General features: G+C 42.6%; 1 protein-coding gene across 1 annotated transcript in view; it reads right to left on the bottom strand.

The window, feature by feature from the left end:
• tnfsf10l (TNF superfamily member 10, like) overlaps positions 1-14535 on the bottom strand; it is a 64684-nt gene that overhangs the window by 7437 nt on the left and 42712 nt on the right. Inside the window, exons 3-4 of the mRNA XM_069708064.1 lie at positions 843-879; positions 564-671 (exon numbers count right to left, since the gene is read on the bottom strand). Coding sequence (XP_069564165.1) covers positions 564-671; positions 843-879 — 145 coding nt within the window. The remainder of the gene's footprint in view (positions 1-563; positions 672-842; positions 880-14535) is intronic.

The raw sequence follows: 14535 nt of genomic DNA, 5'->3' as shown, positions 1-14535 counted from the left end.
TTGCCAACTGAAAAAAACGGCGAAGAAGAAAGTTTTCACACCGAAACGGGGTTTTAAATTTTAGATGGCTGAATACAGATGTCGTCTGAGGTGTATTTAAGTAGCCTGAGACTGCCTTTAAGGGTTTGGGCAGAGGCAAAAAGATGATTGAGGCAAGATCAACGGATATTTTTTTGTCTGCTGGAGCAACAACTAAATGTTTGACTCTGAAAAAATTTAATCACCGATGCTTTCTGACAAAATTTCCCCTGACCCGCTGTGATTTGTCAGGGCTCCACTTCTGTTAAAATAAATCAGCACGCTGTCGGTGCCTTAATGTTGCTCGGTCTAGATGTCTTCACCATTTAAATAGGCGCATGTAGGAGAGGAATTATTACTTGTTGTGTTTTATGCATTTAATTTGTTTGGGGGGGAAATATTTTACTGCTTCAGAAATGGAGAACATATGTTGAATTCAAGTGATCCGGCGGTGAACCTTCCTCTAATAATGTGACTTTCATTTCATCGCCCTCAGATCCCTCACCATTTAAAGTAAAAAAAAAAAAAAATCTGTTATTCCTCACCTTGAGAGCTGGTGTCTCTGAGGGTCAGGTGGGCAGATGGCCGTTGGGCCACAGAGGTCATGAACTTTGACCCCGAGTTGTTGAAAGTGCGCGGCATGGTTCTCGCCTCTGAGGGGAGAGAGGAATTCAGAGAATGTCAGAGACGGATGGATTAGAGTGTGTGTGTGTGTGTGTGTGTGTGTGTGTGTGTGTGTGTGTGTGTGTGTGTGTGTGTGTGTGTGTGTGTGTGTGTGTGTGTGTGTGTGTGTGTGTATTTTTTTTTATTTTTTTTATGCTTACCAATGAAGGTTTGTTTGGAGATGATGTTCTCTGTCACCTGAAAGAAAATTGGAAACATGTCGGTCACCAAAACTGAGACAAAAAGAAATGAACAAAGAACTTAACAGCATCTTTGTCACCGTTATCATCCTCTGATCACAAGTGGAAAATGTACACAACGGTAAAGCAATATAAGTGCTGTGTGTACCATGCAGTTTTTGCTTCACAATTAATATTAAAAATGCATAAAACTTGAAGGCAAAACTGAAAGCAAAACAAAATGAAGAGAGACATTGAACTCATGGAATAATCTGATAAAAATGCAAAAAAAAGTTAGGTTTCAAATGTAAATTTAAATGTAAATATTGAGTTAATTAAGTTCAGAGAATAAATAATGTTTATGCATGTTTTATACGTACTAGAGTAGCTTCTAAAGCCAAATATAACGATGTTTAAGTTGATAACTTTGGAGATGGAGGTAAAATCACATCATAATAAACTTATTATTGCAAAATGTACTTATTATTTAAGTTGAATAAATTAATAAAGTAAGTAAAGTAATTCTGCATCCTGGATCAGTATTTTCTTTCATTGTTCTCGTATAACAAGTGTCTTTTTAGACCTGCGGTGCGACATAAGTGTGACTGGCCCTCTTTGGCGCCCCCGAACAAAACGGAGGAAAAGGTCGAACAGTTGAGGAAAAAAATTGTCACAATGTCAACACAAGCTATCGCAAACGAGAGGGGGCAAGGTCATTGGACAAACATATTGTCATTTCCCAGCATGCCGTCTTACGTTGTAACTTTTTGAAACGGGCCGAAATGACGGGAAGACTTGTAGTTTTGGAACATTTCAATAAAATAATTAAAATAACGATACATGAAATAAGTCTAGAACTAAAAAAAAAAAAAAACCTAAGTGTTATACACCAGGTGGAAAGGAGGTGGTTATTATAATCACATAAAATTCTGGCAAATTTGTATTGTTACATTCAACAGTGTGTGTGAAGGGGCCCGTGTCCAGCTTCTGTTGGGGAGGGGGGGGGGGCCCTAAACAGTTTCTGGGCACGTCGATGCATCTTTGATAGTTATGTTATCATCTCAGACTACGTAACATCTTTACTTCCTGGGAACTTATAATACTAGCATATGTTTTTTTTGGTTGTTTTTTTTCTTGCAGCTCTTCATAGCTCCCCCCTCTCTTTTATCGTGTTGCATCATGGGACAACAGCCTCTGCTCACACTACCCTTGAGTTTTAAAGCGTAAATGCCGCGTCGTATTTTAATCAAAGCTGGGATTCAGTTCGGTTCGAAGTCGGACGACGGGACGCCTCGTCCGCCCGTCCTCCCGTCCGTCCGCCCTCCGGTATCTCTTCCTCTTCCGTCTGTCTTCGCCGTAATAAACTAGGCGCTTTCTCTTTTTTCCTGCCCGACGTGTCCTCTGCGTCCTGTCTCTGGTTTATTTCCTCCTGCTCCTCCGTGTTGTCCCTCACTCCCGCCGGACGGTTTCATCTCCCCCAGATGTATGGCCGCCAGGTCACAGAAATACATATGTGTGTACACACACACACACACACACACACACACACACACACACACACACACACACACACACACACACACACACACACACAGATGTATTTTCTCACTCTCACACACTCGTGCCTTCTGCATCGACTCTTAGTCTCCCACTTAATAAATCAAACCTCAGGTGGCTTTTTTTCATATATATATATATATAACTCAGCTCCACACCAGCTATTTTTCCCTCTCACTTTTTATTCATAGTTCCTTTCGCATTTTCACCCATTGCTCTTGTTCCCTCATTATATTTCCATCCGACATTATACTTTTTTCCTCCCGCTGTACGTCCGCTCGCCTGGTAACGAAACGTTTTAATCGCCTCCTCGCTGCATCTGAGGTGCCCCGAAGCAAGGCACCGAGCCCCCATCAGACGAAATCTCCAGAATTAATTTGCTAAAATGCCACAAAAACCTGCGTATGATTAAATTCCCCTCGGCTTTTTTTTTTTTTTTTTTTAACGGTCACCCAGCTGCACATGCCTGTTATTCTTGGCAGCCGCTCTGTTTCTCCTGCGCCGAACACTCAACACGACCTGCAAATTGGACATGATCGCTCTGGGGTTTGGCGTGCGTGCGTGCGTGCGTGTGTGTGTGTGTGTGTGTGTGTGGATGGAGGCAGGGTGCCTCCCCCCCCCCATTATTTATGTATATCTTATATACACTAAGGAGAACCAAATATAGTAAAGTACAGAGCGGCGACTCAGCAGGGCTGGCTCGTTTCGCGAGGCTTAGCATGCCTGTCTCTGCCTCACGTTCCTTAAAGTTCTGAAAGGAGAAAATTACACACACACACGCACACACACACACACACACACACACACACACACACACACACACACACACACACACACACACACACACACACACACACACGCAGACGCACGGAAAGACGAGTGAGAAAATTGCCAACAGATTTTCTGCCCGGCATGTGGCTGCGCTTGAACATAAATGATATAACGTTGTTGTTCAGGAGCGCGGACCCACTGGAGGCTCTCGGGCTTCTTTCAGGGCGACTCCAGAGCGGCGCGCTTTCAAATTACAACACCTTCTGCTGTCTTTTAATGCTTAAAGAGGTCACGGGGGGAAACTGTCGGACGGCTGAAGAGCGAAATCAGCGGCAGCGTGTGGTTATTACGTTCGACGCAGCAGCGGGAGCCTTCGGTGGCATCAGGACAGACTCCGCGGTTAAAGGTGAACACCGGTGTCGAGTAGAGTTATTGTGGTTATTTCTCACTGTTTGCTCGGGGTTAGTGTTTAAATCACATTGTATGAAGTAAAACGTGTCAAACGTTTCATTGAACGGAAACTCCGAGACGAAGTCTGAATTTTCTCACTCAACAGCTGTAAAATGGCTTCTGAAGGGAGAAAAACGACTTCTAATGTCTTCAACATGTAACTACGGCATCAAAACACAGTAATTTACTTTACAGTTATTCTTCGCGGATGATCAAACACACTATTTCCCTCCGCCGCGACATGATCGCAGCAATTTTAACTGCTTGTCTTGACTAACATCACAGAATCATTCTAGGTAGTAAGGGCTTGTTGTAGCAGTCTGCAAACAACAGCAGCAGCAGCATTTAATGAACTCCCCGAGAAATTGGCCTTTCCATTATCTAATTCTATAAATCAGAAATGCTTTGTTTGTACTATGACGCTCCATAAACTGCAAGGCAGAAAGGCTTTATTAGGATAATTGTGGGTTTAAGCAGATAGAAAAAAGAGTGCACAGCGGTTGTTTCTGGCTGCAGATATTCGTAGGTGTTTTATTGTTTTTGCTTCGAATGAAGGCCTTAAAGTATTAGTCAATAAAAGTAGCTCTTACGTGCTTGTTTGGATCTGGTTTCATCCCAAGTGAACAAGATGGATTCAATTTTTCTTTTGGCACCACTGGGCAAAGATTCCATACACATATTTCAGTGTTTTGTTTGAAGTGATCGGAGGGAACACCAGATTTCTGCAGATCCTTTCTGCTCTCAGGCTTCAGAAAAATCGAGTCCGTGACCAAGACTTTCGGCCAATCGCGGGTCATTTCACAGTCGGGGCAACTCTAATGGGCTTTTCTTCAAATGCCCATGCCCGTCTCTTCAGGTATTAAGGCTACTATAACGATCTGAAACAGTCGTTGCTTTTCCAGCAGTGTCAACACCTCATTACACGGCAAAGCAGCCCCGAAGAAGGAAGACTGATTTATCCGCTTATCAAGCTTTGGACAGAGATGTCTGGCTTTTCTAGAAAAAAAAAAAAACGAGAACGAGATACATGTACAGGCACACTTCTGTACTTGTTTACATCAGCATGCTGACATGCTGATTTGAGTTGGTTTACAATGTCCGGCATCTTAATGTAGCATATTAATGGATTAAAACGTGCCATGTAGAGCTGAGACAGATGGACGATGCTTTGATCGGAGGAACTTTTACAGTAGTAAAATACGGAAGTATCTGCACTACAGGAACTCAGGACTATTGTAGTTCTTGGGACCCTGTTTAATGGACGGTGGTTAGTTCCTCTCAGGGAGTACCCACAACTATTTGATCGGAAAGTACCTCACGTCAGTAGTTTTGCCCTTTTTTTTTTTTTTTTTTTTGGTCAAAACCCAAATTAAAAGGAGGATAATTAAAGCTATTACAATTAATTCTGGGGAAACACATGAATTTCTCTACCAAATTTAATGGCTGGCCAACCAGTATTTGTCTAGAAATTTCACAAAAAAGAAGACCCCACAAATACCGACCCTGCGGTGGCACCGGGTGGGGGGGGCAAAGTCGGTGCCATGCCAAGAAATCAACACGAAATACAAGCTGACAATGTCACTCAAACATAGCACAATAACTTCAAATCAGCACATAAATTGATTGATATCTATTTAAATGACTTTTGAATCAGAGGGCGAGTCGACGGTTGATACAGTAGTCACGGGATGGCAGAGCAGATTGTGTACCCCCATGTAACATATAAAACACACATGGCAGATACACGGTAACTTCCATTGCAGCTACAGTCTACGTGGAGTCTGAAACCTGGAAAGAGTTACTGCGTGTCGGAGGTCGAGACAGTTATCCGAGTCGTGCAGCACTTAAATAGTACATCACATGTCAAAGCCATATTTAGTGTTTCCAGGTGAAGTCCGTTTTTCCTCCTCTCTACCTTTTGAAGTTGCTTTTTTTTCGTAGACCTGTTTATGTTGGCGTGCAGCAGCTTTTTTTATGATGCACCCTGGTAACTCTGTAAGTTTACGTTTGGATGTCGTGTAAATCATGTCGTCTCGTGTTAAGACGTTTGCATCTTTTCTCAACTCCGATAAATTTGGGGAACTTTTTTTCCCGGTCGCTGAAATTGATGATTTTGTAAGATTGATGTCGTGAGAAAGGAAGCCGACAGGAATATGACAGGAAATAGAGGAAGAAGCGCAAAAAGGTAGGGGAAAGAAATAACATAACTCATACGAGCAGTTTGCAGCATTTAGCTGCAGCAAAGGAGAAGACTGGTTCTGTATCCAGTGGACTTTGTGAAAGTCCAGGAGGCCGAAGTGGTGTGTCCAGACCAATCGAGAAGCAAGTTATTGGCATTAAAAAGTCAACGCAAAGACACGAATTTGAAAGGTTTTAACACAACATGGTTCATAAAACAGTTTGGCAGAGAGAAAATAATAAAAACAAGGACGCTTTTTTTCATCGTTAACTATCTGGAAGCATCACGGATCGGTTGTGTCTTCCTGTCTCTCGTTCGATGGACTTCTCGTCTTTGTTGTTGACTTGCACCGCCACGTGGACGGACAATTCAAGGACAATTTGTGGCGCGAACGTTGTTTGGACACGAAGCTTGAACCTGCAGGAATCATGCAGTCTGTTGGCCGTGAAGGAAAATGAATGACACCCCGACGAAAACCACTAAATAAACAGCGGGAACCTTTTGTGACGCTTCGATTCCCTTTGGGAGAGCAACAAATCCCCGACGCGTGACCTTGTCCGAGGTTTAATGACAACGTCTTGCCTTCATTAGCGATGTTTTTGTTTTGGGACGCGTTACCTCCCACCAGGAAGTCGGTCACGTTTATGTGTTTCGGGGGCTTTGTATTGTTTGTCATGCGGTGTTTTAACTGTGAAAGGCAAAAAGCTCCTGCCGTCGGCACTTTTTGTTTTCAGTAAATCATCACGTAGCCTCTGAAGTGAAGAGCGTTAAAGGTGTTTCAGGCTCTTTTTACTGTTACTTATTTGTTTTTGTTTGTTTTAAAGCTTCCAGTAAATATTGCTTCAATATTTAATCTGATTTTACTGCGGTGACGATAAAGATAATCTATTATAAATTCACGTTCAAACATTTACTTGCACTGCAGTGTGTTTTTGGGCTTTAAGTCAGCCTGAAGTCTGAAAAAGCTTCTCCAGCTGCAATAGCAACAACAGATAAGCTGTGAACTCTCATCTTTCACCCTGTTTGGAACAAGGGACAGAGATAAAAATAGACTGATTTCTTCAAGTCAGACTTTGTCTGGCCGAAAGCTAAAAAAAGAAGACATCAGAGAGACTGAGGGGGAAAAAAATGTAAGGTTACTATACAAGGAGAGAGTCAGCCGAGACCGAGACCTTGCTTAACCCTTAACAATGTGGTTTTGGCAGGTTTTGTCCTGGATGTGCCACGCTGATGTCCAAACAGGTGGAGCAATTGGAAAAAGACATTTATCAAAAGAATTATCACAACTGTAGCAGATACTGAGATTATCACGATATTTAACTGGAAACTGCACATGGCAGACGGAGTGTGAATCCGTAGAGTATTTTCTTTTTGTTAGATTCACTTCAAGACAGTTGATATCTAAAGATCTTAATTTCCACCTGCTCAAACTCTGAAGTCCTTTAACATTTTTGCCACAATTGAAACTTTAAAATGTCTTATTGAACTGTTTTGGTGGCACAAAGTCAATGTTCAACTTTGCCTTCTTTTGACATAATAGGTACTAAAATGATTTTATGTGGTCATTTGAACAGTGCAAAAACTAGTCCAAACAATGCAGAAGAAATGGGAATAAAATCAAATGTGGGTTGGACAAAACTGCAGCGGGCGAAAATCAGAAGTTGGTGGGAAAAAAATGGAGAGAAAACCAGAGAGCGATAGATGATGGATAATTATGGGGAAACGAGAGAAGAAGAGGAATGAGGTTAAAAAAAAAAAAAAAAAAAAAAAAAGTAGGGAAAACAGAGCGAGTCAGAGTGGACAAGTTTGTGAGAAAAAAGAAAAAAAAAGTACAGAGGTAGGACTGAAAGAGGAAGAGAAGAAGGAGAGTGAAAGAGTGACAAGTATGCACATGAAGGAGCGTTTCTTCTGCAGATTAGCAGTAGCTGGAACCCAATACTTTAATATGCTGCTCGACCCCGACAGGCCTGGACTGATGTGTGTGTGTGTGTGTGTGTGTGTGTGTGTGTGTGTGTGTGTGTGTGTGTGTGTGTGTGTGTGTGTGTGTGTGTGTGTGTGTGTGTGTGTGTGTGTGTGTGTGTGTGTGTGTGTGTGTGTGTGTGTGTGTGTGAGTGTGTGTGTGTGGGGTTCTCCGCGCTACAAACTCTTATCAACCTTGATCTCTGGTCTGAGAGGCGACTCATTCCTCACCGTCTGAGTGCGTGCCGTCCGGCTTCTTGGCGAAACGCAGCAGCCACGGGTTGTTTAACGGTCGGCGCCGCTGCTCAAAGATCAACGTGCGGCTCGGAGGTTGTTTTGAAGCCAGATCGAGACGTCGCTTTGACCCAGTTCTGTTGGGAGACGACCGTCGGGCTGGAAAAGTGTCACCGGCTCCGACGTGACGGGAACACAAATCAGAAATTTCACGGCCGCGCGCTTCCGAAAGGCTCCCTCGCAATGCTGGCCTCGATTCAAAGCAAACACCTTCGCTGAGTCAACAGCTCTTCTACAATACCTTGTTTTTCTTCTTCACGGTCTCTTTCCGACCTTAATACTTCCTCCCCCGAGTCAGGCCGGGTGATTTATGCCCGACAGGGAAAAATTTGACCACGCACACATCTCTACGCTGATGATGAAGTTTGTCGTGTTTTAGTTAAGGATGCATTCAACACAACAACAACAACAACAACAAAAAAACAGTATTCCAGTATCGATCCAGTTCCCAACAAGGCTGCAAAGCTGTTCGAGGTTTGGCTGATGGTGATTACGTTCAGTATTGTTTAATCTCTCGATTATTTTTCAATGAATCAATTGATTGACGCGTCGATGCTGTGTCAGTTTCCCAGAGTCTATTGTTTTGCCGTAAAACTGCTTAGTTTGTCGACTATATTCAGTACAAAATCCTAAAACTCTTTGCACACGAGTCTGAAACCAGCAGATGTTTGTTATTTTCTATGAAACTGCGCATCTTGAGCTTTCCAGAAATGTCAGTGCTTCGTTTGTGTGAAGACTTTGAATTCGCGTCGTCGTCCCGCAAACGTACACAATTATAAAAAGACTTTTCCACTGACAATATTTTCTGGTGAGACACAAACATGACAATTTCACAAGACACATTTGTTTTCCTTTATATAAAGGCCAGTATAAAAAAAACAACTTTAATCTTTGTCAAATCAAATGATGAAAGATGTGGTTAGCCTTGATTGCCCTGAAAAAAACAAAAACAAGATAGAGCATGAATGGTTCTGCCCCTTTAATGACTAAGTTGTAAGCTTAAAAGTGAAAGTAGTGACCTCACCCTGAAAATAGCTTCAGGTTCAAACTTACTGACGGTTTAACAACTAATCTTTTAAAGAATCGACACTTTTCAGCTCTGGTTCGAGGCCACCGCTGTTGTTGGACTGAAATCTTAAAAATCAGAACTTCAAAGCAACTTTGAAGAGGCAGTAAAGATGCTACAGCGGTGAAAAGATGATCGTTTTATCTACTCGGCGCTCCATTAAAGTCCACATGTGACATGAAACTTTATAAAGTGAATCAGAGATGTGCTTTGGCTAAAAGTGCTTCCTTATGAAACGTTTATATTTGGTTTTGGAGTCACGTCGGCGTGCGATCCTCCGGCTTCTCCGTGGGGGAAACAGACAGACGCCGATATGATCGCGGTCCAAAAAAAAAAAAAAAAGTGGAAATATTTGTATTCATTGCATCCCCACCCGGTGCTGCAGCTTCACGGTATCCAAGTTTGTGTTCACCACAATACTTCACTGGTTCCTTCACATGGTCGGGTGCGAGTAGAGGAGGAAGGATGAAGAGCGGTGACGCAGACGGTCACGTCAGACACTGTTCGGATCGGATTATGTGAAACATAAGCAGTAGTTCTGGGTTTACACCGTTTGTAATATTCAATAAACAGTCTCTCGTTCGCTAAAAAAGGAGTTTGCCGGGTATTGTGACGTCGCCGTACAGTAACATCTGTACTGTTTTAATTAAATTTGAATTGTTTTAGAGTGTGTAAACACCGTGCAGCAAACCATAGGTGCTGTAATCTGAACCGTAACGACTTCCAACTGTAACTTTTGTGCAGTTGAAGAGTTCATAACATTCGTTTTATGGCACGGTACAGCAGAGGGTTGTTAACCTTCCCTATTATATAACACTGGCCTACGCCAAGAGTTCTCCAGCTATTTTTTTTTTCCCTCTGAACGCTCCTTAATCTATTGGCTAGATGCCGATTGGTTGAAGACTCCTCTCCTACTTCTTATCCGTGAAGAATGATTGGATTCTCTCTCCTGCTGATGTTTATGTGCTGTTAAAATTTCAAAACCTTGGCAAGACAAGAAAGAGCAGTATTTTACTGATTCAGAAATTGTAATATTAATTGTTAAATGTTTACATTTTAATGAAATGTCATTTCAAATGTTGACCCGCTGCCTTCCATCCAGATTCCTTTGTCGGGTCTTTATAGGATAGAATTTGGGCTCTTTTGGTTTTAGTGTCACCGCTAACTGTATACTTTCAGGATAAAGAAAAGCTTTTAATCTAATCTTAAAAGTAGAGAAGCCGTCTTATCTCCTGAAACCACAACATATAAAACTCTGCAGGAGCAAAGACGCGATAACACGAATTCATAATTCATTCTCCGGAGTTTTGAAATGTTTGACAAAAATGTCTTCAAAGAACCTCTGACATGCAGTCAGCTAAAAGGCCACAAATGTAGTGATACATGCTGTAGTTCATGGCTCCATATGGGTTTGAGGTAAGTCTGAGCGATAGAGGCTGGCGTGCGCTCGGTCATCTGAATGTGATTTTCTGCCTTTGAGTCCAAACAGGAGTCGATCGTTAGCGGTTTATCGCCGAGAAGCAGGTTTCGCGACAGGTAACGCACCAGTGGCCGAGTCGATGCCGGCCTCTGATAACTGACCTGTTTTCTGTGGTAGTTTCCTGCCAGACAAATGCTGTGTACAGTCGAGGAAGCGGTCGACTTTTACACACACATGGAGGGGAAGAAAAAAAAAGAAAGAAGGGAGATTGGCATCAGCCCTTTTTTTTTTTTTTTTTTAATGCTTATCGAGTTTAGGTTTGCGACTCTGTGTTATTGACTCGGTCTTCTTCCTCTCGCTCATTTATCAACTTCACAGTTTGGTTTCGCAACCGAGAACAACAAGTTGTGTCACTGTGTGGACTGTGTTGACAGGTCATCATTGTAAATGAGAATTGGTTCTCAATTGATTTTACCTGGTTAAATAAAGGTCATATATAAACAGGATAAAAGACAACAAACGGTGGATTAGTGAAATTATCGGGCCTCGCCCTGCGTGTGCGTTTACTTTCTGATACGCGTTTCTCCGCGTATTGATCTCCCGCGGGGTTTCTACTTAAGACGACGTAGTTTCTCTTCCTCTCTGTCTGCCGAACTTGATCTCCCTCACAACGCGGCGCTCGTTCCTAAAGACACAAGCGGCGTGAAAGTAGGCCGGAGGTGCGGTCGGTTTACAGCCTCGCTCTTCTGTTTCTGTGACTCCGCGTGTTTTAAGTTTCACTTCACTTCGCGGCGAGCGAATACCTAATCTCTCGGCACAAATACCCGCACGAAGGCGTCACAGCGAGGTCGCGGGTGCCCGGAGACGTGTCGCCTCTTACGTCGTCTGCGTCACAGCGCGAGTGCAAAAGTCGAAAAGTCAAAGTCGCTGACTCCCACTGAGTAAACGGCTAAACATTCAGTGACCTAGATAATGAACAGAAAACGGGCTCCCATTGTGCTGAGCAGGCGAGACGCGTCAATATATCCGTTAATTATAGGCTGATATTGAACGAAATGAAATCCATGTCTAAACGCTGGCTGCAGACGCCAAGAATTTATCGAACAATAACGGTAATCGGCTCGTGCACCAATAAGCGACATTTAAAGTGTTCGTCAGTGCTACCGAATATACACACCGACAGTAACCGGCTGACTGATAGTTATAGCTACATACATGGAAAATATACAAATTTGTATAAATGGCAACTAACATTTTTTAAATCAAAACAAAATTCCACGACTTGGCCCAAAACAAATCCCCCTGACTTTCCCCATCTGGAAAAGAGTTGTTTTTTTTTTTTTTAAATTCCCTGACCGGTGAAAACCCTGGGAATAAACGCTGTTAAATATCAAGTCATAAAGTAATAATTTAAAAACTCCCTTTTGAAAATGCCCCGATCTCGTCGGAGCTGCGGCATGTAAAACGGCTTGCAGTCTTCGGTTTCCTGTCTGTCAAAAAAAAAAACCCAACCCATTTCTGATTGCGGTGTGATAAAGCGTGAAAACAAAGGCCACCCCCCTCAGGCCTGCCTCGGCACTACTCGGCGCACGTAAGCACCACAATCGGCCTCCGCGGCCTCCTCCTATCTCCCGTCGCGATCGCTTTTATTGTTTCAACCGGGACTTTGACCTTGTCAGTCAATGCTTATCACGCTGAGACAAGACAGATAGACAGACATTAAACCAGTGACGTGCGAGACACAACGAAACCTTCCGATGGGCCTGCAGTGCCGAGAAAAAAAAAAAACGCTGAGCGCGAGTTTCAGCGGAAACTCCCGACCTGATGTAGGAGCCAATTAAACACGTTCGGTTAAATAGGTACGTTACACGCTCTGATATGAATAAAGCACGGTTTTGTGTGTGTTCTGAATATGGAAGATACTGAAAATAGGTTGGGGTCAGAATACGTCGCTGTCCTGCTTCTGCGCGTCGAACACGCGTCGGCTGAAAGGAAAAATTGCCCGGTCGGGACACGTCGGTGACTTCATGCTGACGACCCTCCAGAGGTACTAAAAATAGTAAACCGGTAAGTAAACCAGAGATGCAGTCCACTGTACCAGATCAGGAGTTGCTGTATTAGATACACAAAAAACAAAAAGAAAAAAAAAATCAGCTGTAACTTGCTGACAGTGCTTCAAGTCCTGCTGTCAAGCAGCGTCCAGACTCTGATTGAACATGGGACAGATTTTTGGACCTCCACTGGCAGAAAATGGGATTTACCTCAAGGCTAAAAAGTTTGGTGAAATCCAGCAGACAGCGAAGATTTGGACTGAGTTGATTTAAAAAAAATAAAAAAATAAATTGGATTAGATTTTTTTTTTTTTTTTTTTTTTACATCTATTTTGTTTCAGGTGTATTTTCAGAATATTCATGTTAAGACTTTAGATCATTTTTATTGCAGTTGAGTGTTAGATAAGGACCGCAGCTTTCTTTTGAAAATATTGTGAGGCCCCTTCAGAAATATATTTCATATAAAAACACATCTGTTGGGTCTCTCCGAGGGTGAGAGGTGGCGAACCTTCAGCTCGGGCTTTTCAGCTCGTCTAAATCGTGCTCCATTTATCAAACATACAGCGCGGTTTCAGACTTTCTGCTGACAGTGAGATGACTTCATTGGCGTAACATGCGAGTTCTTTTATCTCACAGCTGTGTTTATACCAATTTATCCATTTTATTTTTCATGCCGACAGCAGAAAAAGCCAGACTGCGGTCCGAGACGTCGGTGCACGGCTATAAATAAAAAATTTAAAAAAAAAAAAGATAAAAAGCAGAGCCAAGGAGATGTTCTGGTCAAGTGATAATACTAATACAATTTAAGGACTCACAGAAGCTCTTCCTCGAGCTGGGGGAAGACTGTAGGGACTTTTATTTTTTTTCCCCAGAAGGAAACTCAGCAAAACCTAATCAACAAAAACATCCTTGATTGTGGTTATACAACCATGGCTGCATCAGACGCAACCAAAATGTCACATTTTTCAAGGTCGGAACAAAGCCTGCTGTATGTTTTCAAGGAGATACTGTTGGGACCCGTTGGTGGCGTTATTAACCGATGCTCGAAGCCAGAGAGAATGAGTCCAGCAGTTGTGATGGTATAACAATGTTTGGTCTGTAAATGTTCCACGGACAAATATGTGGATGCTGAACGGTGCTTCCCAGAGGTTTTTACATCCTTATACGGGTTTATCAGAGCCGCCTGTTTTAACTCTGAAGATGCAGTAAATCAAGGATGCTGTGACAAAAAAAAAAAAAAAAATACACGACAAAGTGAGGATGATTAAAGCACCGATGCGATATGATAAAACGGTGGAGGAAAAATGGAGGAAAAGAAAACGGGAGCTTTTAATAGCATCTGAATGAATGAGGATTTTTTTGTTTTTGTTTTGTTTTTTGGAAACATTTAAAATCAGTAGTTTCTGGTGTCAAAGTTTGTCAACGTTGAACTTATTGCGATTTATTTAGCAAATTCCCCGATCGCAATAGTCCCTGTTGAAGGTCTCCCACTCACCCCGTGCTGAACACGACGTACGGTACAATACCAAGTCTTGTTTGGTGTCACATTCTCTTCGCCAGGTGTGAGCTGAGTGTGTCGCAAATCTCACGCCATGTTTCATCAAAAGCAATAAAAAAAAAGCTCACATTATATATCATATACCGTGTGTGCATAGATGTTTGGACCTGATCGTCTCTCGGTTCTGTACTTTGACACTTTTATGGCACGGTCCGAGTTGTTTCGGTGCCGTCTATTGTCCGGAAACGCCTTTTCCATTTCCTACGTACATTTTGAAACCTCTGCAGTAACTCCTCTGGCTCCTCTGAGTGCGGCTGGCTAGCGAGCATATACTGGTAGCGCGTGAGAGGCATTTAGGGACCATCAGTAAATCGTTGCATCACAGCGTCTCTGTGAAAGCGTTCGTGGAACATCTGTTAATTGTAAATAA

This window comes from Brachyistius frenatus, unplaced genomic scaffold (assembly GCF_029030835.1).
Source record: "Brachyistius frenatus isolate BFR_SWC_R1_liver_20210118 unplaced genomic scaffold, ASM2903083v1 Contig_73, whole genome shotgun sequence".
Lineage (NCBI taxonomy): Eukaryota > Metazoa > Chordata > Actinopteri > Embiotocidae > Brachyistius > Brachyistius frenatus.
This window is presented reverse-complemented; position numbering and strand designations above follow the sequence as displayed.